The sequence below is a fragment of the Papio anubis genome, chromosome 6 (assembly GCF_008728515.1).
Source record: "Papio anubis isolate 15944 chromosome 6, Panubis1.0, whole genome shotgun sequence".
Classification (NCBI taxonomy): domain Eukaryota; kingdom Metazoa; phylum Chordata; class Mammalia; order Primates; family Cercopithecidae; genus Papio; species Papio anubis.
Window position 1 is genome coordinate 123876579 of NC_044981.1, and position 24700 is coordinate 123901278.

The 24700-nt window shown below is 39.6% G+C and overlaps 2 protein-coding genes across 14 annotated transcripts in view; one reads left to right on the forward strand and one right to left on the reverse strand.

Moving 5' to 3' along the window:
- The window catches only part of REPS1 (RALBP1 associated Eps domain containing 1), an 87593-nt gene extending 86154 nt beyond the window's left edge, over nt 1-1439 (forward strand). For all 11 annotated transcript variants that reach the window (XM_009205979.3, XM_003898106.4, XM_003898105.4 and 8 more), the window contains one exon: nt 326-1439. In XM_009205979.3, coding sequence (XP_009204243.2) covers nt 326-394 — 69 coding nt within the window. In that variant the 3' untranslated portion in view covers nt 395-1439. The remainder of the gene's footprint in view (nt 1-325) is intronic.
- A 1148-nt stretch (nt 1440-2587) lies between these two features.
- Nucleotides 2588-24700, reverse strand: part of ECT2L (epithelial cell transforming 2 like) — a 113204-nt gene continuing 91091 nt past the window's right edge. For all 3 annotated transcript variants that reach the window (XM_021937808.2, XM_031667393.1, XM_031667394.1), the window contains 4 exons: nt 23796-23861; nt 22787-22875; nt 4658-4830; nt 2588-3274 (listed from right to left, as the gene is read on the reverse strand). In XM_021937808.2, coding sequence (XP_021793500.2) covers nt 3147-3274; nt 4658-4830; nt 22787-22875; nt 23796-23861 — 456 coding nt within the window. In that variant the 3' untranslated portion in view covers nt 2588-3146. The remainder of the gene's footprint in view (nt 3275-4657; nt 4831-22786; nt 22876-23795; nt 23862-24700) is intronic.

Below are 24700 nucleotides of genomic sequence, written 5' to 3' on the forward strand. Positions count from 1 at the left end.
TTCATCTACAGTTAATTCAGGGGCAGGCTTATTGCAAATTTCAGGTGTTAACACCTATTTGTTGCAAACACTGACTTTTCTAATAACTAGACATTCTGTTACCCTGATTTGTGTAATAAGAAAATGTGTGAAATTACTAGGATCTTTAGTATTAACATATAAAGAAACTACGTTTCTAAAGTGAAGTATACTTGTAAAATATGAATAAGCTCTCCCTTAGTCGTCTTGACAAATTTAAATTGTTTTCTGGAAGCAGAGCTATTGTTAGATATTCCTTCATTTTTCTATACTTTGAAACATAACTTGGGCTTTGCATCTTTTTCAGGATGTTCTTGAGGAGAGAATTTCCCTGGAAGTTCAACTGGAACAACTTCGACCATTCTCTCACCTATAAGCCAATTGCCGTTAACTGTGAACATACTTGTTTTTAAGTGGTTTTGGGTTCAAAGCCAATTTGGAGACCCAAACATTCAGCTCACTGCTTAACTCAACATTAAATTTTATGATTCTGTTTTGCCCTATATGTTCACCATTGTATTTAAGTATCTTTTATTTTTTAATTTCAACAATAAAAAGGTCAGGATGACGTTTTCTGGAGGGTGTGTTGTGTTTATTGGCACACTCACCTTTTCTGTTCCATAGCATCTGGGATATGCAATGTTTCTATGGCTAATACCACACACCAATTTAATTTATAGAATGGGCTCCTCGTTTACATCTCAGTCACAGACTCAAATAAATTGTCAGTTTGTCCTTTTATGTTTAATATTTTACATAAAACGTCTATTCCATAAAAATCTTCAGAAAGAGTTTCCCATTTAATTTTTGATTTTAAAGAATTATATTGGATAAGGCGGTTTTCACCATAAGCTAATTTACTCTCTGCAGCTGTCTGCATTTTTCACAAATCATGTGTTACGTTCAAGCCTCTTTTACATGTCAACTTGTGACAAATATAAACGTCAGATTTTATATTTCCCTTGTAGAAATGTGATCAACTTCATTAGCGACTTATAACTATTTTATGTGAGATTGAATAATTCAGCATTCATGTAAACTTATGAAATAGGTATGAGTAATGGCCTTTGTTAATTTTTTTAAGTATTGTTTTAAAACTTCTGAGGATATCAGTTATTCACAAAATAAAGGGAAATTCCTTAAGATTTCTAGTTTACCTTTAGCCATCTTGCCACTCATTCTTTTGCTATACAAACAAGTTTTTCCTATTAATGAGTTTCTGGAATGTGCCTTATTCAGGACAATATGCTGTTTTAGATTTTGTTTAATATTATATGATATATACATTTTGATCCATTGCTAACAGCAGATATTCCCTTTAAGAGTTATTCTGTCTATAGGATCATAGTTGTTAAACTGCATGGATATATCTTGGCAGAATCAGAAGTGTGGTTTTACACCAATAAAACAGCATAATATTTTAACTTTTGCTCATCTTTTTAACAACAATTTAAAGTTTTAAGAAATAGAAGGTTTTGGCCGGGCGCGGTGGCTCAAGCCTGTAATCCCAGCACTTTGGGAGGCCGAGACGGGCGGATCACGAGGTCAGGAGTTCGAGACCATCCTGGCTAACACGGTGAAACCCCGTCTCTACTAAAAAATACGAAAAACTAGCCGGGCGAGGTGGCAGGCGCCTGTAGTCCCGGCTACTCGGGAGGCTGAGGCAGGAGAATGGCGTAAAAACCCGGGAGGCGGAGCTTGCAGTGAGCTGAGATCCGGCCACTGCACTCCAGCCTGGGCGACACAGCGAGACTCCGTCTCAAAAAAAAAAAAAAAAAAAAAAAAGAAAAGAAATAGAAGGTTTTGTATATTTATTTCTGAAAGAAAAATTGTTTAAATACTATAGATTCACCATCCTAAACTGTACCGATAGATTTTGTTACTATAAACAAGAATATGAAGAACAAGGAAAACTGACAACCTCAAGCTTCCAAGATTAATATAATTTTTACCTAGTGATATCTAGGTAAAAATATACATCAGCTAAAGTTTCCAAGTGGCCATCGGTATGGCTTTAGTTGTTAAATAATCAGATTAAAGCATTAAAGGCCCAGGAAACTACTCAACACCTATTTTTCAGTGTCTTTGTTTTAAAAGAAACAGTTTTACTTAGCTGCATTTCATTACAAGCAACTTTTGCTGTTTCCATTTATTTTTGTTCTTTAAAATTTGCTTTTTAACAATAGCCTTCTAATTTAAACAATGTCAAAAATATTTTTAAAGCTTCTTAGAGTTTAGCCTTGCAATAAATAACACTTAAAAATTATAGAAAACTTTTTTAGCACTTGGAAGCAGTATATCTTTAATGCTGTCTAGAGGAGTACATCCGTATATGTATAACAAGTTTTTGAGTAAATTGTCCTTTGTATTTCTTGTCTTTTTTTTTTTTTTTTTTTGAGACAGAGGTTTGCTCTTGTCACCCAGGCTGGAGTGCAGTGGAGCCATCTCAGCTCACTGCAACCTCCACCTCCTGGGTACAAGTGATTCTTCTCCTGCCTCAGCCTCACAAGTAGCTGGGACTATAGGTGTGTGCCACCATGCCTGGCTAATTTTGTATTTTTAGTAGAGACGGGGTTTCTCCATGTTGGTGAGGCTGGTCTCAAACTCCTGACCCCAGGTGATATGCTGCCTCAGCCTCCCAAAGTGCTGGGATTACAGACGTGAGGCACCACGCACAGCCCTCTTATCCATATTTTAAATCAATAATTGTTTCATGAATATGTTAAAAATGGTAAATCACCAACAAATTAAAATATTTTTCTAGACTGATCACTTAAGAAAACTTTCATTCTGCTTTTTGCATTAGATCATAAAACAAAGCTTTACACAATGTGTTTGCTCTGTCTTAGGTTTCATTACATCACATTACTCCAAATAATATTATCCATGAAATATAGCTACTAAAATAAGTAATTGAAAATTTTGAACTCAAAATGTACTTACACATTCTACATAAGTGAGCACAAATGATAAAGTTTAAAAGTTGGAAAGATCCTATGGGTCATCTTAGTTTATCTCATCATCCATGACAGTTACTCTGTTTCTTACTGGATATTTTGGAACAGAAAATACATGTTGTCTGTCTTTGCTGGGGAGAATTGGCACCCTTGAAGTTTTCAAGTTTGGTCTCACTTCTCCATACTGCTTTTGATTGCATTTCTAAGTACTGACAGCCATAGGAACTTCTCATCCTCTACTTCTGTAGCACAAATCCATTTATATTTTGGACCTTGAAGAATAAATGCATTCTTGACATCTGTAAAAGCATTTGAGGTATACTAATTAATCCTTGCAGGTAGCAATCAAAATGAGAAAAAATGTTAATACTCAAAAGTCATCATCTTTAAGAATTTTAAAACCTAAAAAGAAATACATATCCAGTGTAGAATATAACTTCCTAAAATTACTAAATAATTCAAATGCAGTGTAAAATAATGTCTATATTACAGTTATTGTAATTACAATTATTTTAAAGATTAAAGGATAGATGATGTAATGTTTTTTAATTCCTTGTCTCAATGACTGCAGAAGGAACTGGAATCAGTAACAGTCTTTACTGATAGTTATTATAAATAAAGATGCTAAGAGCTAGACCTGGACGACCTCAGTATGAGAGCCAATGACAGAATCAAGCCAGCTACTTAGCTGGATGCCCACTATCTAGTAGGTCACTTAACAATGTTTTGACGTAGGTCACAGCTGATTGTCATGGGAAGGGAACTGAAGGAGACATGTTTCATACACTAACCATACCCAGTGTTGATAGGTAACTAAGCCTTTTTAACCTGAGTTTGTATTCTAGGTGGAAATACTCATTTTTTCTCAGGCTCAGATTTAGAATGGGGCTGAAGCCATTGGGAAATAGTCCTTTTGTTTAGTTTGGTACTTCTGTAAGTAGTAGGGTCTTGGGTACCTTAAGTCCTGTCTTGACGTGCAGTGAAAAACATTGGAATGAGAGATGTTACATTCAGACTGTCTGGCCTAACAGATACAGGAATAAGATAAAGATCCTTTTAAGCTTGGGGAGTAAAATATAGGATAATAATTAATAAAAATAGGTACAGTGGGTTTAAGTAGGACTTCGTTTTTGTGACAAAATGATACTTCTATTGGAATTATTGTGAGTGAAGTGTTTAGTTTACCAGCATCCTTTGCATATCTGTGGATTCCTTTATGTAACAACTCCCAGCTTAGATGCAAACTTAAGGAAGAAAAGGTTATGTCAAATATGTAATAATCACTTAGTCCTAGTAGAATGGGAAAGTAATAGATAAAAATTTTAAATATGCTTTAAGACTGTAGCATCTTCAGACAGTGTAGAATAATGGTTGAGAACTCCAGCTCTCATGTCACTGCTTCAAAGAACTCATGGTAATATGGGGCATTGCCTCCCTTTGTGATTTTTGAAAGCTGTTTTCCTAACATCTAAGGTTCATGTCTGAATGCCAGAAGTCCTGTCTTTAACTATTTCAGAGGCAGATGAAAGTTTACATTGTTTAATGAAATTCTAATATTGGGGGAATTATTTGCAACCTGGTAAATTATAATTCCAGTCCTTTTTCTACTATTCTATTAAAGAGCTTTACATTATATAGCTTTTTGAAGGTATCTGTGTCTTGGAAGGAAAAAAAATACATACACTTGGAATCTGGAATATTTTCTATGAGTAACCGATGAAGGGCCACTGATGCAATGAACTGGTAGGTTGTTTTTGAAGTCCTCTCAAATGGAGTATGAGATGTGCCCCGACTAGAAACGAGCAGTGCATCATTGAAGAGGAAAAGGCTGAGATCATGGATGTGTTCATAGAGCCTGTGTTAAAATGGAGAAGGTGCAGTTTTAATACATAACATACGTGCTTTATTACATAGTTAACCATCTTGAAATTGTTAAGTCACTAGTCAAGGTTTTTACCCCACTAGTGACATTTTGAATGGCTGGTTGAAGTTCTCAGTATAATATTCCTCCCGATGTGATTCGCCCCTCTTGTGTCTCTGAGGTCAGGTCAGTACTGTGGGCCCTCAGGGCTCCTGGTGGAGTGCTTTGAGTTTGTCCATGGGATAAGTATTTGGTAATCCATGTGGGAAAAGAAACACTGACTTTCCCTTCTTTATGAAATGAATTATATCTGTGTTGGTAAATTTTTGTCAGTGTTGGTATTTTGATGTATTTGGGCAATCTGAAGAAAATAAGTCTTTGTTTTGTTTCACCTTTAAGGATAACAAGGCCTGGCGCAGCGGCTCACACCTGTAATCCTAGCACTTTGAGAGGCCGAGGCAGGCTGATTACTAGGTCAGGAGTTCCAATACCAGCCTGGCCAACATAGTGAAACCACATCTCTACTAAAAATACAAAAATTAGCCAAGCATGGTGGTGCGCACCTATAGTCCTAGCTACTTGGGAGGCTGAGACAAGAGAATCACTTGAACCCAGGAGTCGGAGATTGGAGTGAGCTAAGATTGCACCACTGCACTCCAGCCTGGGCGACAGAGCAAGACTCCGTCTTAAAAAAAAAAAAAAAAAAAAAAAAGGATAACAAGTTGGGGTAGAGAGAAACACAAGAACTAATTTGGCATGAGGTGTATTAATAGGAGAAAAAAGCATTTAACCACTATGTAGAAGTAAATACAAAAATTTTTACTTTTGATTGGAAAGTAGTAGATAACCTAATATAGTTCATCAGTTTGAAAGGTAAAAATTAAATAGTTCTTTGTTTTTGCTGAGGTTGCTACCATGGTCAACTGTAGGCATATTTATCAAGGAGTAAAATTTGTTGTCCTCAACCTCCCATCTGTTATCCTCTACTTTTCTGTCATTGGAGCAAGATTGCTGTGTTGGCAGGCCTCACTCTGCTCTAGTGTGGGTTATCTGTCCTGTGGGGGTGAGTGGTGATAGCCTGGGAGGAGCTTGTGGAAACCCACTCCACCTTCCAATTCCCCCCGACCAGGGGTGGCTAAGTGAAGCAAACTAAATGTTTTAATAGAGGATAATTGTTTTCCTATCAGAAGCATCAAGGAACCCTCAGGAAGTTACTCTAATGAAGAGTCCATATATTTATGCTTGTTCGGGTCTCTTATTTTTCATCTTCACCATTTTTGTTTGATTTTTACATTGTCAGTTTAGAACATAAAGTATTACAAAATGCTTAAGTGACATCAATCCCTGCTATTGGCTTTTATTTAGCGTACCTCTTTCCCCCTCCACTTTTCCACATAGCACGACCTCACCTGTCTTCACTCAGATCACCCAAGTTATCAACCTAGTACATTTCCACTCTTTTGTACTTGCCCGGGTAAACACATACACACACACACACACACACACACACACGTATCTATGTACAGGAAAGGTTATCTTACAAAAATGCTAAGATTTTCCCTACTCTTTTCTTGCTTTTCTCACTCAGCAATGGAAATCACTTCAAGTTAATGGATAGGACTTTTATTCCTTCCTTTTAATGGCTAACCAGTACTTCATGGTGTGGGTACAACATCATTTATTCAACTCTTCCCCTATTGATGGGTGTTCTCCTTTGATGGACATTTGCTTTGTTAAGAGGCTTGGGTCCCCTCCTTTTTTTCCCTCCCTCTCTCTCTTACTTCATTTGTTTTTTTCACCATTGCCACTGTGAATGTTGCAATGAACAGATTTCTTACATAGAAACAAAGTCCTAATTTTTGTTCTGTCAGATACAATTCCTGAGAGTAGGATGGATTGGTCAAAGGCTACACGGAGTCCCCCCTTATTTATGGTTTCTCTTTCCACAGATAAACCTTTACATAACTTTTATTACTTTATGTCGTCATAATTGTTCTATTTTATTAAGTAATCTCTTATGGTACCTAATCTTTCAACTTTATCATACGTATGAATGTATAGCAAAAAATGTGATATTATAGGGCTCAGTACTGTGAGGTTTCAGCCATCTACTGGGGGTCTTAAAAGGTATTTTCATGGATAAGGGGGGACTGCTGTGTATATTTTTATCAAATACCTCCAGGTTGTTCTTCATAAAAGCTGCTATAATTCATATTTAAAACTATATGGTAATAGCTTTAATTTGCTTCTGATTTACTTGGTGATTTTGTTAAAATGCAGATTCTGATTGAATAGAGCTTGGGTGGCCTGAGAATTCTGCATTTCTGGCACGCTGCCTGATGATGCTGAGTCCACAGATCTGCGGGACACACTTTGAGTAGTAAGGCACTTCAGTCATTTGTTAGTTACAGCTATGCCTAAGAACTGGGCAAAGGACTTCATCAGGTAGTTTAAAAATGTCCAAGAGTACCATGTTTCAGGTTCAGCTACTTGGACAGTGTTAGGAAGTAGGAGTTGTTTTAGGTGTGTGGATCAATGGAAACGGTGGTCACCCAGCCACTAGAGCTAGCTGCTTCTTTCAAACATTTTCTTCTGTCTTTGGTTATGATTTAGGCTGGGAAGAGTGGGGTGCTTCACATTTACTGATATCTTGCAAAAAATATTTCTAGATCAAGTCAATAGGTTATTCTGAGAATAAAGGAATGAATAGAACTAAGGATGAGGGAGAGTGGAAGCAAGAAAGGCAGGGGGTGCATTTTAAGTCTGTGTGATGGGCAGTATGTGGTGAGTAGCCATTTTGAATAGGCGAAAGAATTCTACCATAGTCTGTCTTTTTGCGGGAGAGGGGGAGCAATATTTTTTTTTACCATATCCATAAGAACAATTATGTCTCCTATCATAGAAGTTTAGAAAACTGTTCAAATCTGTAATAAAACTGCTGTATCCAAATATCAGGAAATATGCCAACAGAGTGCTTTGAAGAAGTAGCATTCAAAGAGGTACTTGCTTTGGTAAATTGATGTTCAATTTTTTCCTTTGGAAGGGATCACACTGATATTAGAGGTGAATGAAAGATAATTCCAGTTTTGTGGCCCACTTGGACCAGGTGGATGGTTGGCCCAGGGAGGGGATGGAGCAGCCATACTAACTTGAGCTTAGAATTGAGCCTTTTGTATTCCGAGGACATGAGTGAGGGAAAGAAACACACAAAGAGGTTATTATTTCAATCTGATTCTGAGAGGGCTATTTTATATATGATTTTTATCTAGAAAAACTTTTCAAAAGCCATTTACTAAATTAAGCCCCTCAAGATCTCTAACAGTGTTTATCCACAGACCAAACACCAAAAACTCTAAAAATTTAGCAGTTCCTCTAAATATGCAAAAGCAAATACAGTCATCCCTTGATATCCATGGGGAATGTGTTCCAGGACCTCCTGCAAATACCAAAATCTGAGGATGCTTGGTATTTTCGTATAATCTCTCTAAATCATTTATCTAATACAATGTAAACACTATGTGAATACTTATACCGTATGAGGTTTTTATTTGTTTGTTTTAATTGTATTTATTTTTTAATGTTTTCCATCCTCAGTTGAACCCATGGGTGTGGAGCCTACAGATAATCCCAGCCACTTGGGAAGCTGAGGCAAGAGAATCGCTTGAACCCAGGAGACGGAGGTTGCAGTGAGCTGAGATCACGCCATTGCACTCCAGCCTGGGCAACAAGAGTGAAACTCTCTCAAAAAGAGAGTTTCGGTACATGGACAACAGCAGGTCATCAGCTCCACTGTGAGCTGACCTGAGTCGAAACTGTTTATCACCCAGCCTGGTGGATCACAGTGGCGTTGGGGGTCCCCAGAATGAGTCAATTCTGGACCAAAGTCTAGTACCCTTGAGAAGCCTGAGTACGTTTTCTCTAATGCATAGTTACCTGCTAAATGACTGTAGATCCCTTTGGGGGAAGCTAAGAGGAAAATTTACAGTATGTCTTTTTGGCAGTATAATAGGATATTTCCCCAAGGAAAATTGGCCTGGGAAGTGGATGGCTCTATTTGATGAACAAGGCCAGGCCTCTATTCACCAGTCCTGCACCACTTTTGTACCTTTGGTAAGACTCCGTTGGAAGAAAAAAAGCATGCTTAAAAATCAGCAAGCTTTGGCCACGTGCAGTGGCTCCCGCCTGTAATCCCAGCACTTTGGGAGGCCAAGTTGGGAGGATCGTCTGAGCCCAGGAATTCAAGACCAGCCTGGCCAGTGTGGCAAGACCCCATCTCATTAAGGGAAAAAAAAAAAAATCAGCAAGTTTAAAATCACAGACATGAAAATCGGTGTTTATGATAAAAACAATAATACAGAAGTTCCAAGTTACAAAATATATTCTAAAAATTTAACATACCCAAAATAATGGTCCATGTCCCCAGAGGAACAAATTGCCCTCTGAATTTCCCAGCTCTTAAAATGACTGTATGACTTCATTTCTATTTTAAATTTCATTTAGAATGCAAACACTCGTTCTTTCTGTGTCATAGTTATTGTCTGTTATTTGTGGCCAGGTGCAGTGGCTCACACATGGCCAAGATGGGTGGATCACTTGAGGCCGGGATTTCAAGATGAGCCTGCCCAATATGGTGAAACCCCATCTCTACTAAAAATACACAAAAAAATTAGCTGGGCGTGATGGCATGCCCCTGTACTTCAAGCTATTTTGGGAGGCTGAGGCACGAGAATCGCTTGAACCCGGGAGGCAGAGGTTGTAGTGAGTTGAGATCGCACCACTGCACTCCAGCCTGGGCAACAGAAGGAGACTCTGTCTCAGAAAAAGAAAAATATGTATTTGTTCAGTAATTGTTACTATGTTAGATTATTATAAGGAAGACTTGGTTCACCTTTCTGCCTCCTGGTCTAATCACTGGAAACAGCATTGCCTGTGCACCAAGAGACCTGGTTCTAAATTCCAAGACCAGCACTTACTTTGTGACTTCAGGCAACTTAAGCCAGATTGCCCACCCATAACATGGTTCCTGTCCTACCTGCCTCATCAGGTAATTGTAGTTAAATCTATCAAATGAGAGAAGTTAACATATGGTAAAGAGTAAAGCCTTATATGAGTTGGTACCGTATGTATAAATACAAGCAGAGTATATTTCCTCTAAGTAAAAATTCCTGGTAGAAATGGGGATGGCATTCCTTGAGTTTTATGTGATTTTCTAAAATGACAGAAAACAAGGTTGCAGGCTAAGTATTGTGTGATATCTTTTGGAATGTGAGCCTGTTTGCATTTACCTAATTTCAAAACTTTTTTTCCCCCCCGTAGAGACGGGGTCTCACTATGTTGCCTAGGCTGGTCTAGAACTCCTGACCTCAAGTGATCCTCCCACCTCAGCCTTCCAAAGTGCTGGGATTACAGGAATGAGCCACCACACCCAGCCAATTTCAAATATTTATTTGAAATTACATTTAAATTTATTAGCAAATAATATAAATGTCATCACTGAGACAGTGTCATTGACCTAAAAGGAAGAAGCTGAGGCAAAATCAATATAAGTAGAGTTTATTTGGGCTAAGCTTGGAGACTGCAACCCTGGAGCATAGATTCAGTTACCAGGAATATACACCCCAATTAGTAGCATTTACAAGTGGATTTTAAAAGAAAAAGAAGAGGCAGTTCCAGAGTTGTTTATCAAGATTTTACACTAAAATAGCACAAACTATTGATTGACTATAATTGTTCTTTGTCTATGATTTCCAGTAATGTGAAGATAATGGGTGAGGCAGCCTAGGAACAATTGCCCCCAGGCAAGCATGGATGGGGAGGTGTGACTGAAGTCCCATACTCATGTCTCTCTGGGCCTGGTAAATTTTTCATACCTCATACCTCATAGCTTAGAGCAGTGCCTATTTAAATATAAATATACCTCACAATTAGAGCGTAAAATGATCTTGAATTATCCTAAATCTTCAAAGTATTCTCATTTGTTGTCCAAGTACTGAAGACCGAAATCTATTTTTTTTTTGAGACGGAGTCTCGCTTCTGTAGCTCAGCTGGAGTGCAGTGGCCATCTCAGCTCTCACTGTAAGCCCGCCTCGGTTCACGCTTATTTTCTGGCCTCAGTTGAGCCATTACAGGCTCACACTGCCGATTATTTTTTGTATTTAGAGACGGGTTGCTCTTCTGTTAGCCGTGATGGTCCATCTCCTGACCTCGTGATCCGCCCATCTCGGCCTCCCAAAGTGCTGGGATTACAGGCTTGAGCCACCGCGCCCGGCCCGAAATCTATTTTGTAATAACTAGACCTCCAGCTTCCAGTCCACATGTAAAGAGCTTGGAAGTTGCAGGCCAGGTGTGGTAGTTCACGCCTGTAATCCCAGCATTTTGGGAGGCTGAGGCGGGCGGATCACAAAGTCAAGAGATTAAGACCATCTTGGCCAACATGGTGAAACCCCATCTCTACTAAAAATACAAAAATTAGCTGGATGTGGTGGCACGCGCCTGTAGTCCCAGCTACGTGGGAAGCTGAGACAGGAGAATTGCTTGAACCTGGGAGGCAGAGGTTGCAGTGAGCTGAGATTGTGCCACTGCACTCTAGCCTGGCAACAGAGCTAGACTTCGTCTCAAAAAATAATAATAATAATTTTAAAAAAAAAAGAGCTTGGAAGTTGCCAATTCTGTCCTCACAACAACAACAACAAGTAGCTGAAGAACTCAGAATCAACAGCTTTTCTCCGATCCATTATAGAATTGAAGTTATCACCCCAAAAGCTGGAATGATAGGCTGCTACAGAGAATCAAAGCTTATCAGAAACAGAAATTGCCTGTATGGAGTAAGGATGCTTGAAGGGTATTGGATTAACTACTAGAGATAGAGTGTAGACTAGCTTTAGCATTTAATACCTCTGGGCTTGCACACTGGTGTGAGTTTTGCCTCTAGGAGCCTTCCAGATTCTTGCAATGAAGAGCTAATAAAAAATTTCCTTTTCCTGGCTGGGCATGGTGGCTCATGCCTGTAATCCCAGTACTTTGGGAGGCTGAGGCAGGTGGATCATTACAGGTCAGGAGTTCAAGACCAGCCTGGCCAACATGGTAAAAACCCCGTCTCTACTAAAAATACAAAAATGAGCCGAGCAGTAGTGGCGTGCACCCGTAATCCCAGTTACTCAGGAGACTGAGGTGGGAGAATCCCTTGAGGCTGAGAGGCGGAGGTTGTGGTGAACTGGAGCTCAGGCCACTGCATTCCAATCTGGGTGAAAGAGTGAGACCCTGTCTCAAAAAAAACCCAAATATATATATTTATATGAATACATATACAATATTCTTGCATGGTGGGGAGGAGAAAAGTACCATTTTGAAATATGCCCAGAGTACTTTGTTCTTTTTTTTATTTTTTTTATTTTTTTATTTATTTTTTATTTTTTATTATACTTTAAGTTCCAGGGTACATGTGGATAACGTGCAGGTTTGTTACATATGTATACCTGTGCCATGTTGGTGTGCTACACTCATCAACTCATCAGCACCCATCAACTCATCATTTACATCAGGTATAACTCCTCAATGTAATCCCTTCCCCCCACCGTGATAGGCCCGTGTGTAATGCTCCCTCCTGAGTCCAAGTGATCTCATTGTTCAGTTCCCACCTCTCATGAGCGGGAGAAATTATGCGTGTTTATTTTCTGCCCTTGCTATAGTTTGTTGAGAGAATGATGGTTTTAGCTGCATCCATGTCCCTACAAAGGACACAAACTCATCCTTTTTTATGGCTGCATAGTATTCCATGGTGTATATGTGCCACATTTTCTTAATCCAGTCTGTCACTGATGGACATTTCGGTTGATTCCAAGTCTTTGCTATTGTGAATAGTGCTGCAATGAACATACGTGTGCATGTGTCTTTATAGCAGCATGATTTATAATCCTTTGGGTATATACCCAGTAATGGGATGGCAGGGTCATATGGTACTTCTAGTTCTAGATCCTTGAGGAGTCGCCATACTATTTTGCATAATGGTTGAACTAGTTTACAGTCCCACCAATTGTGTAAAAGTGTTCCTGTTTCTCCACATCCTCTCCAGCACCTGTTGTTTCCTGACTTTTTAATGATTGCCATTCTGACTGGTGTGAGATGGTATCTCATTGTGGTTTTGATTTGCACTTCTCTGATGGCCAGTGATGATGAGCATGTTTTCATGTGTCTGTTGGCTGTATGAATATCTTCTTTTGAGAACAGTCTGTTCATATCCTTTGCCCACTTTTCGATGGGGTTGTTTTTTTCTTGTAAATTTGTTTGAGTTCTTTATTAGCCCTTTGTCAGATAAGTAGATTGCAAAAATTTTCTCCCATTCTGTAGGTTGCCTGTTCACTCTGATGGTAGTTTCTTTTGCTCTGCAGAAGCTCTTTAGTTTAATTAGATCCCATTTGTCAATTTTGGCTTTTGTTGCCATTGCTTTTGGTGTTTTAGACATGAAGTCTTTGCCCATGCCTATGTCCTGAATGGTACTACCTAGGTTTTCTTCTAGGGTTTTTATGGTATTAGGTCTAACATTTAAGTCTCTAATCCATCTTGAATTAATTTTCGTATAAGGAGTAAGGAAAGGATCCAGTTTCAGCTTTCTACTTATGGCTAGCCAATTTTCCCAGCACCGTTTATTAAATAGGGAATCCTTTCCCCATTTCTTGTTTTTCTGAGGTTTGTCAAAGATCAGATGGCTGTAGATGTGTGGTATTATTTCTGAGGACTCTGTTCTGTTCCATTGGTCTATATCTCTGTTTTGGTACCAGTACCATGCTGTTTTGGTTACTGTAGCCTTGTAGTATAGTTTGAAGTCAGGTAGCGTGATGCCTCCAGCTTTGTTCTTTTGACTTAGGATTGTCTTGGAGATGCGGGCTCTTTTTTGGTTCCATATGAACTTTAAAGCAGTTTTTTCCAATTCTGTGAAGAAACTCATTGGTAGCTTGATGGGGATGGCATTGAATCTATAAATTACCTTGGGCAGTATGGCCATTTTCATGATATTGATTCTTCCTATCCATGAGCATGGTATGTTCTTCCATTTGTTTGTGTCCTCTTTTATTTCACTGAGCAGTGGTTTGTAGTTCTCCTTGAAGAAGTCCTTTACATCCCTAGTAAGTTGGATTCCTAGGTATTTCATTCTTTTTGAAGCAATTTTGAATGGAAGTTCATTCATGATTTGGCTCTCTGTTTGTCTGTTACTGGTGTATAAGAATGCTTGTGATTTTTGCACATTAATTTTGTATCCTGAGACTTTGCTGAAGTTTCTTATCAGTTTAAGGAGATTTTGGGCTGAGACAATGGGGTTTTCTAAATATACAATCATGTCATCTGCAAACAGGGACAATTTGACTTCCTCTTTTCCTAACTGAATACCCTTTATTTCTTTCTCTTGCCTGATTGCCCTAGCCAGAACTTCCAACACTATGTTGAACAGGAGTGGTGAGAGAGGGCATCCCTGTCTTGTGCCAGTTTTCAAAGGGAATGCTTCCAGTTTTTGCCCATTCAGTATGATATTGGCTGTGGGTTTGTCATAAATAGCTCTTATTATTTTGAGATACATTCCATCAATACCGAATTTATTGAGCGTTTTTAACATGAAGGGCTGTTGAGTTTTGTCAAAGGCCTTTTCTGCATCTATTGAGATAATCATGTGGTTTTTGTCTTTGGTTCTGTTTATATGCTGGATTACGTTTATTGACTTGCGAATGTTGAACCAGCCTTGCATCCCAGGGATGAAGCCCACTTGATCATGGTGGATAAGCTTTTTGATGTGCTGCTGGATCCGGTTTGCCAGTATTTTATTGAGGATTTTTGCATCAATGTTCATCAGGGATATTGGTCTAAAATTCCCTTTTTTTGTTGTGTCTCTGCCAGGCTTTGGTATCAGGATGATGTTGGCCTCATAAAATGAGTTAGGGAGGATTCCCTCTTTTTCTATCGATTGGAATAGTTTCAGAAGGAATGGTACCAGCTCCTCCTTGTACCTCTGGTAGAATTCAGCTGTGAATCCATCTGGTCCTGGACTTTTTTTCGTTGGTAGGCTATTAATTATTGCCTCAATATCAGAGCCTGCTATTGGTCTATTCAGGAATTCAGCTTCTTCCTGGTTTAGTCTTGGGAGAGTATAAGTGTCCAGGAAATTATCCATTTCTTCTAGATTTTCCAGTTTATTTGCGTAGAGGTGTTTATAGTATTCTCTGATGGTAGTTTGTATTTCTGTGTGGTCGGTGGTGATATCCTCTTTATCATTTTTTATTGCGTCTATTTGATTCTTCTCTCTTTTCTTCTTTATTAGTCTTGCTAGCGGTCTATCAATTTTGTTGATCTTTTCAAAAAACCAACTCCTGGATTCATTGATTTTTTGGAGGGTTTTTTGTGTCTCTATCTCCTTCAGTTCTGCTCTGATCTTAGTTATTTCTTGCCTTCTGCTAGCTTTTGAATGTGTTTGTTCTTGCTTCTCTAGTTCTTTTAATTGTGATGTTAGAGTGTCAATTTTAGATCTTTCCAGCTTTCTCTTGTGTGCATTTAGTGCTATAAATTTCCCTCTACACACTGCTTTAAATGTGTCCCAGAGATTCTGGTATGTTGTATCTTTGTTCTCATTGATTTCAAAGAACATCTTTATTTCTGCCTTCATTTCGTTATGTACCCAGTAGTCATTCAGGAGCAGGTTATTCAGTTTCCATGTAGTTGAGCAGTTTTGATTGAGTTTCTTAGTCTTGATTGCACTGTGGTCTGAGAGACAGTTTGTTATAATTTCTGTTCTTGTACATTTGCTGAGGAGTGCTTTACTTCCAATTATGTGGTCAATTTTGGAATAAGTGTGATGTGGTGCTGAGTAGAATGTATATTCTGTTGATTTGGGGTGGAGAGTTCTGTAGATGTCTATTAGGTCTGCTTGCTGCAGAGATGAGTTCAATTCCTGGATATCCTTGTTAACTTTCTGTCTCGTTGATCTGTCTAATGTTGACAGTGGGGTGTTGAAGTCTCCCATTATTATTGTATGGGAGTCTAAGTCTCTTTGTAAGTCTTTAAGGACTTGCTTTATGAATCTGGGTGCTCCTGTATTGGGTGCATATATATTTAGGATAGTTAGCTCTTCCTGTTGAATTGATCCCTTTACCATTATGTAATGGCCTTCTTTGTCTCTTTTGATCTTTGATGGTTTAAAGTCTGTTTTATCAGAGACTAGTATTGCAACCCCTGCTTTTTTTTGTTCTCCATTTGCTTGGTAGACCTTCCTCCATCCCTTTATTTTGAGTCTATGTATGTCTCTGCATGTGAGATGGGTCTCCTGAATACAGCAAACTGATGGGTCTTGACTCTTTATCCAGTTTGCCAGTCTGTGTCTTTTAATTGGAGCATTTAGTCCATTTACATTTAAGGTTAATATTGTTATGTGTGAACTTGATCCTGCCATTATGATATTAACTGGTTATTTTGCTCGTTAGTTGATGCAGTTTCTTCCTAGCCTCGATGGTCTTTACATTTTGGCATGTTTTTGCAATGGCTGGTACCGGTTGTTCCTTTCCATGTTGAGTGCTTCCTTCAGGGTCTCTTGTAAGGCAGGCCTGGTGGTGACAAAATCTCTAAGCATTTGCTTATCTGTAAAGGATTTTATTTCTCCTTCACTTATGAAACTTAGTTTGGCTGGATATGAAATTCTGGGTTTAAAATTCTTTTCTTTAAGAATGTTGAATATTGGCCCCCACTCTCTTCTGGCTTGTAGAGTTTCTGCCGAGAGATCTGCTGTTAGTCTGATGGGCTTCCCTTTGTGGGTAACCCGACCTTTCTCTCTGGCTGCCCTTAAGATTTTTCCCTTCATTTCAACTTTGGTGAATCTGGCAATTATGTGTCTTGGAGTTGCTCTTCTCGAGGAGTATCTTTGTGGCGTTCTCTGTATTTCCTGAATTTGAATGTTGGCCTGCCCTACTAGGTTGGGGAAGTTCTCCTGGATGATATCCTGAAGAGTGTTTTCCAGCTTGGTTCCATTTTTCCCCTCACTTTCAGGCACCCCAATCAGGCATAGATTTGGTCTTTTTACATAATCCCATACTTCTTGCAGGCTTTGTTCATTTGTTTTTCTTCTTTTTTCTTTAGGTTTCTCTTCTCGCTTCATTTCATTCATTTGATCCTCAATCGCTGATACTCTTTCTTCCAGTTGATCGAGTCAGTTACTGAAGCTTGTGCTTTTGTCATGTATTTCTCGTGTCATGGTTTTCATCTCTATCCATTCGTTTATGGCCTTCTCTGCATTAATTTTTCTAGTTATCAATTCTTTCACTTTTTTTTCAAGATTTTTAGTTTCTTTGCGCTGGGTACATAGTTCCTCCTTTAGCTCTGAGAAGTTTGATGGACTGGAGCCTTCTTCTCTCATCTCATCAAAGTCATTCTCCATCTAGCTTTGATCCATTGCTGGCGATGAGCTGCGTTCCTTTGCAGGGGGTGATGTGCTCTTATTTTTTGAATTTCTAGCTTTTCTGCCCTGCTTTTTCCCCATCTTTGTGGTTTCATCTGCCTCTAGTCTTTGATGATGGTGACGTACTGATGGGGTTTTGGTGTGGGTGTCCTTCCTGTTTGTTAGTTTTCCTTCTACCAGTCAGGACCCTCAGCTGTAGGTCTGTTGGAGATTGCTTGAGGTCCACTCCAGACCCTGTTTGCCTGGGTATCAGCAGCAGAGGCTGCAGAAGATAGAATATTGCTGAACAGCGAGTGTACCTGTCTGATTCTTGCTATGGAAGCTTCCTCTCAGGGGTGTACTCCACCGTGTGAGGTGTGGGGTGTCGGTCTGCCCCTAGTGGGGGATGTCTCCCAGTTAGGCTACTCAGGGGTCAGGGACCCACTTGAGCAGGTAGTCTGTCCATTCTCAGATCTCAACCTCCGTGTTGGGAGATCCACTGCTCTCTTCAAAGCTGTCAGACAGAATCGTTTGTGTCTGCAGAGGTTTCAGCTGTTTTTTGTTGTTGTTGTTGTTGTTTAGCTGTGCCCTGTCCCCGGAGGTGGAGTCTACAGAGACAGGCAGGACTCCTTGAGCTGCTGTGAGCTCCACCCAGTTCGAGCTTTCCAGCGGCTTTGTTTATCTACTTAAGCCTCAGCAATGGCGGGCGCCCCTCCCCCAGCCTCGCTGCTGCCTTGCCGCAAGATCGCAGACTGCTGTGCTAGCAATGAGGGAGGCTCCGTGGGCGTGGGACCCTCCCGGCCAGGTGTGGAATATAGTCTCCTGGAGTGCCCGTTTGCTAAGATCCTTGGTAGAGCGCAGTATTGGGGTGGGAGTTACCCGATTTTCCAGGTGTTGTGTGTCTCAGTTCCCCTGGCTAGGAAAAGGGATTCCCTTCCCCCTTGTGCTTCCCAGGTGAGGCGATGCCTCGCCCTGCTTCAGCTCTTGCTGGTCGGGCTGCAGCAGCTGACCAGCACTGATTGTCAGGCACTCCCTAGTGAGATGAACCCAGTACCTCAGTTGAAAATGCAGAAATCACCTGTCTTCTGTGTCGCTCGCGCCAGGAGTTGGAGACTGGAGCTGTTCCTATTCGGCCATCTTGCTCAGGATCGAAACATCTTTCTTAAATGTCAGTATTTTGTTCTTAACAAAGGCCTGACCTCAAGGGAAACTTCTACTAGAACCTAACCAACTGAGATTTTACCAGAGGCTAATCAACCTGGGAGAAGGGAAATACCCAATTCCAGCCACTTCTAACCTTACTGTCTCATGTTAGAGGTGAAAAAAAAAAACGAAAAACAAAAACTGAGAAGCACTTGTGAAGGTCACAATCCAGAAGTGAAAGACTTATTAAAAGACTGAAAATTGATCACAGAACTGTAGAATATTTTTCCTCCTCTGACATCTTAACTACCACAGCAGTAGGACTCTGGTATGATAATGGGATTACAGCTAAAATAACTGCAAGGCTCAGACCCTATTTAAGAAGGGATCTCTAGGGAAACCCAAAGATGATAGGGAGAAAAAAACAAGGACATGGGAGAAAACTGTAGCCTCTGACGCCAAGCTACAACAAACAGCAAATATGACCTAACTCCCAGCCAGATAAACATAAAACTTCACACTGAAGGCCTGTTTAGTTCCTTTTACCTGACACATCATGTCTGGTATTCAGCAAAAAATTATAAGGGGTTCTAGCTGGGCACGGTGGCTCAATCCTTTAATCCTAGCACTTTGGGAGGCCAAGGTGGGCAGATTATCTAAGGTCAGGAGTTCAAGACCAGCCTAGCCAATGTGGTGAAACCCCGTCTCTACTAAAAATACAAAAATTAGCTGGGCGTGGTGGCACGTGCCTGTAATCCCAGCTACCCAGGAGCCTGAGGCAGGAGAATCGCTGGAACCCAGGAGGCAGAGGCTGCAGTGAGCCTAGATTGCACTACTACACTCCAGCCTAGGTGACAGAGTGACACTCTGTTTCAAAAAAAAAAAAAATATATATATATATATATACACACACATGATACTAAGAGGCAAAATACACAGACTGAAGAGACAGGGCAAGCATCAAAACTAGACTCAGATATAGTAGAGATTCTGGAATTATCAGAGCAGAAAGTTAAATATGATTAATATGTGAAGGACTTTAATGGAAAAAAGTAGACAACATGCAAGAACAGACGGGTAATGTAAGAAGAGAGACCAAAACTCTAAGAAAGAAAAGGTAATACCAGAAATAAATATAACAAAAATGAATGCCTTTGGTGTGGTCATTAATACACTGGACACAGCTGAGGAAAGAATCAGTGAGCTTGAAGATATGTCAATAGAAGCTTGCCAAGCTGAAAAGCAGAGAGAAAAAAGACCAAGGACAAAGTAGGGGTAGCAGGTAGGGACCACCAGGGGAAAGAACAGAATATCCAAGTTATAGGGACAGTTACAAAAGGCAAATCATATGCATAATGGGAATACCAGATGAAGAAAGAGAGATGGAAGAAATATCTGGAGTAATAATGACTGGAGATTTTACAAAATAATTGACAGCAAACCATAGGTCCAGGAAGCTCAGAGAACATAAAACAGGATAAATACCCCCCCCCAAAAAAAAAAACTACATCTAGGCATAATACATTCAGATGTAGAAAATAAAAGAGAAAATCTTTGTCATTTCAGAGAATACAAAAACAAAAACCCACCTTACTGTCAACAAAGAGTCAAACTCTGTAAAATAAAGAGATTTATTCTGAGCCAAATATGAGTGACCAGGGCCTGGGTCACAGTCTCAAGAAGTCCTGAGAAAATGTACCCAAGGCGGTTGGGTTAAAGCTTGATTGTATACATTTTAGGGGGACAGAAGTTACAGGCAAACATCAATCAATGCATGTAAGTTTTACATTTGTTTGATCCAGAAAGATGGGACAACTTGAATTAAGGGCTTCCAGGTCATGGAGGGATTCAAAAGATTTTTTGATTGGCAGTTGGTTGAAAGAGTTATTATCTGAAGATCTGGAATCAGTAGAAAGGAGTGTCTGGCTTTAGATAAGAGATTGTGGAGACCAGTGTTCTTATTATGTAGATGAAGCCTCCAGGTAGCAGGCTTCAGGGAGAATAGATGGTAAATGTCTCTTATCAGACCTTAAAAGCTATCATACTCTTAGCCGAATCTCTCCTGGATCAGGAAAAGACCTGGAAAGAGGAGATTTTCCCAAAAGAGATTACTTTGCAGGGCCATTTCAAAATATGTCAAAGAAATATATTTTGAGGTAAAATACTCTGATTTATTTCAGGGTCTGCTATCTGCCATGTGATACAATACTGGAGATGAGTTGGAATTTGGTATCTTATTTCTACAAGGAGTTCATTTTATCAGTCTTAAGATCTCTGTTTCAATGTTAATTTGGGTCAGTTGTGCCTGAATACTTAAGGGAGGAGAGTATAATGAGGCATATCCAATCCCCTCTTCCTATCGTGGCCTGAACTAGTTTTTCAGGTTTACTTTGGAATCCCCTTGGCTGACAGGAGGAGTCCATTCAGTCGGCTGGGAGGCTTAGAATTGTATTGTTGGTTTATATTACCTATAGAGGAACAAGGATAAAAATTACACTGAACTTCTCTTCAGAAACCATGTAAGTAAGAAGAGTGTGGAATGAAATAAACAAAGTGTTAAAAGAAAAAAGCCACCAACCTAAAATTCTGTATCCAGCAAAATTTCCTTCAAACAATAAATTTTTTACACACACACAAACTGAGAGAATTCATTGACCTTAGTAGAACATTAAGAAATGTTAAAAGAAGTTCTGCAGAGAGAAGAAAAATGATGTAGAAAATCAAACTTATGTAAAGAAAGGAAGAGTGTTTGAGAAGGAATACATGAATGTAGAATAATCTAATAATCAAAAACTGGAATCATCACAGAATGTCTTCTACCAAAGCAGTGTGTTTAGAATTGCTGGTTTGGTAGGTAGTTTCTTTCCATCATTGTAGCTCTTTTCTATTGCTACAAGCCAAAAAACAAAACAAAACAAACAAACAAAAAAACAGATCAAAGAAAACAAAAATGTCATGACAATGAGAAAAGTGACATATTGTGTGATTTGATTTTCATTTAAGATCTAGTCTACGTAAGGATGGAGGTGAGGGGACTGATTTCTTCCACCTACCCTGCTACCCTGTGCCGTTGAGGAACATTTGTTGAAATATTCATTGAAATAACAAATCAATTTTCATTACGCTTATTGGAGTTGAACAAATTAAAGGAGTTAATTCCTGTCCCTTTGGTTGCTGTTTGCTGAGTCACTCTTTGTCATTAATACTGAAAATCAAACTTACATACAGAAAGAAAGAATGGGAATAGAATTTTATTTTATTCTATTAATTATTTTGTTATTTATTTTATTTCTATTATTTTATTCATAGTTTGATGAACAGTTTTCTAAAGCAGAGATCACCACTCTATGGCCCACACCTGTTTTTGTAAATGAAGTTTAATTGGAACATAGTCATGTTTGTTCATTTATATCTTGTACGGTTTATCAATAGTGTATCACTTGTTATGTGTTGCATCATTGGTAGAGCTGATTTTGTTTTACAATAGCAAAGTTGGGTAGTTGCCGCATATATCATTTGGCCAGCAAAATCTTTACTACGTGAAATATTTACTATGTGAACGTTTACAGAAAACTTTGCCCACCCTTGTTCTAAAGGAGTAAAGGGGATACTAATTTATAAAAAGTAGCATCCTTCCATCTTTTTTTCTTAGGTTACTCTGAGCATCGTGCAAACTAAATAGCATAAGGTCTTGTTAAAAACTGACCTCAATAACTATCTGAGGATAATAAATTGGTCCTCTCTTTCTTACATTTGAGCAGATCATTGGTGTGAAAATCCTGCAACACTTGGAGCTTAGCTAAGTAGAAAAGTAGCCGGGTGCAGTGGCTCATGCCTGTAATCCCAGCACTTTGGGAGGCCGAGGCAGGTGGACCACTGGAGATCAGGGATTTGAGACCAACCTGGCCAACATGGTGAAACCCTGTCTCTACTAAAAATACAAAAATTAGCTGGGCATGGCAGCGGGTGCCTGTAATCTCAGGGAGGCTGACGCAGGAGAATAGCTTGGAGGCGGAGGTTGCAGTGAGTGGAGATTGCACCACTGCACTCCAGCCTGGGCAGCAGTGAGTGAGACTCCATCTCAAAAAAAAAAAAAAAAAAAAAAAAGAAAGAAAAGTGACCAACCTTTAGAATGCCTGCTTATGTGGAGTTTGTGGTCCTGGCAGGGACAATTTTCTTCTCCCATTCTACCCAGTAGCTGGCTGGAATGCGAACATGGTGATAAAATAGCCTACACTATCTCAGAGGGAGTTGTCTGTAACTTTTCAGTCTAATGCGCAGATTCATTTCAAACCTACTGTGTCAGACATTGTACTGAATGCTGGAGCTACAGGATGAGTAAGACAGTCACCTGCTTGGAAGGTGTCCACAGCCTTAGGATAGTTAACTATTGTTTACCTTAGAGAGAAACTTATTTCTTCATCACAGCAATGAAGTTGGGCTACATCTTGTACCCTAATTAGATATCTGTTTACTTCTGATAGAGTCTATAAATCAAAAACAAAATAGAAGCACATATAAATTTTTTTAAATAAAAAAACTTACTACTGCAAACCATTTTATGTCCCAGAATATGCAAATGTTAAGTAAAACACAGTTCAAACATGAAAAAGTGAATGTTTTCACTGTTTATGAAACAGATTTTCTTAGAAAGACCACAGTATTGACAAAGAAAACTATATTTAAGGGGAAAAAAAGTAATTTTTGTCAAAGTTTTAAAACTACTGAAATTATAGTTTTATTTGTAAGTGCTTTCCTAATATCAAAAACAAAGTTGGGGTTGGGGGATAAGAAGGGAACTATTCAGAAAGAGAAGTGGGCTGGGCGCAGTGGCTCACACCTGTAATCCCAGCACTTTGGAAGGCCGAGGCGGGTGGATCACCTGAGGTCAGATGTTGGAAACCAGCCTGGCCAACATGGTGAAATCCCGTTTCTACTAAAAATACAAAATATTAGCCAGGCGTGGTGGTGGGCTCCTGTAGTCCCAGCTACTCGGGAGGTTGAGGAAGGAGAATGGTGTGAACCTGGGAGGTGGAGCTTGCAGTGAGCTGAGATTGCACCACTGCACTCCAGCCTGGGCGACAGTGCGAGACTCCGTCTCGGAAAAAAAGAAAATAAGTAGAACACATGGCCCCTTTCCTCAAAGGGCATCGTGATCACAGTAATACCAATAAAGGAACAAAGACTATCGAAAAGTTATGGGATAGGGGCAAGCTCACTTGTGCCCCTTCTTATAGAGCAACCTTGCAGATAAGAAAGATGTGAAATGGGAGGGCGTGGCAGTGCCTGGCACGTAGCAGGCATTCCACAAATAGTAGCTGCCTTGGGGTCTGTAGGTCTCCTTTTGCCAATGATTGGAGGTTGTATTCATGAGTATGAGATATAGCAAGTTCCTAAGAATACATACAGGGCATCCCCAGATGATTCTCTGTATATCTGACAGATGATCCTTCATATTGATGTTTTGCTTCATCTAGGGGAAAAAAAGTACTTTTAGGCAAACTAAAATTGTGACATTTTTATTCATAAAAGAAATAGATTAAAATATTTTATGGCACTTGATACAGGGCTTGGTATTTTCATATGTTATAATAGAAAGTTTCCAATTTCTGGGCTGGGTGCAGTGGCTCACATCTGTAATACCAGCACTTTGGGAGGCTGAGATGGGCAGATGGCTTGAGCTCAGGAGTTCAAGACCAGCCTGGACAACATGGTGAAACCCCATCTCTACCAAAAAAAAGAAAAAAAGCCAAGCATGGTGGCGCCTGCCTGTGGTCCCAGCTACCCAAGAGGCTGAGGTGGGAGGATTGCTGGAACCAGGGAGGCAGAGGTTGCAGTGAGCTGAGATCACACCACTACACTCAAGCCTTGGTGACAGAGCCAGACTCTGTCTCCAAAAAAAAAAAAATCAATTCTCTGTACCCAATGTTTTAAAACAAAGGCAAGTGACAAAATTGGATGCAAAAAAGTATCTTCATGGAAAAATATGTTAGCAGTTTACATTCAGCCCAGATGCCTATTTACAGTATGCACAATACAATAATATTTTCAGAATGATAGTACTGTCTCCAAGGTGCTTAATTACTTCTTCAGATAATAATTATGACCATCGTACTCACTGAGGCAGGAAAGCTAATTAATGCATTGAAAGTACTTTCAGAGGCCGGGCCCGGTGGCTCACGCCTGTAATCCCAGCACTTTGAGAGGCCAAGGCGGGTGGATCACAAGGTCAGGAGACTGAAACCATCCTGGCTAACACTGTGAAACACCGTCTCTACTAAAAATACAAAAAATTAGCCAGGCGTGGTGGCG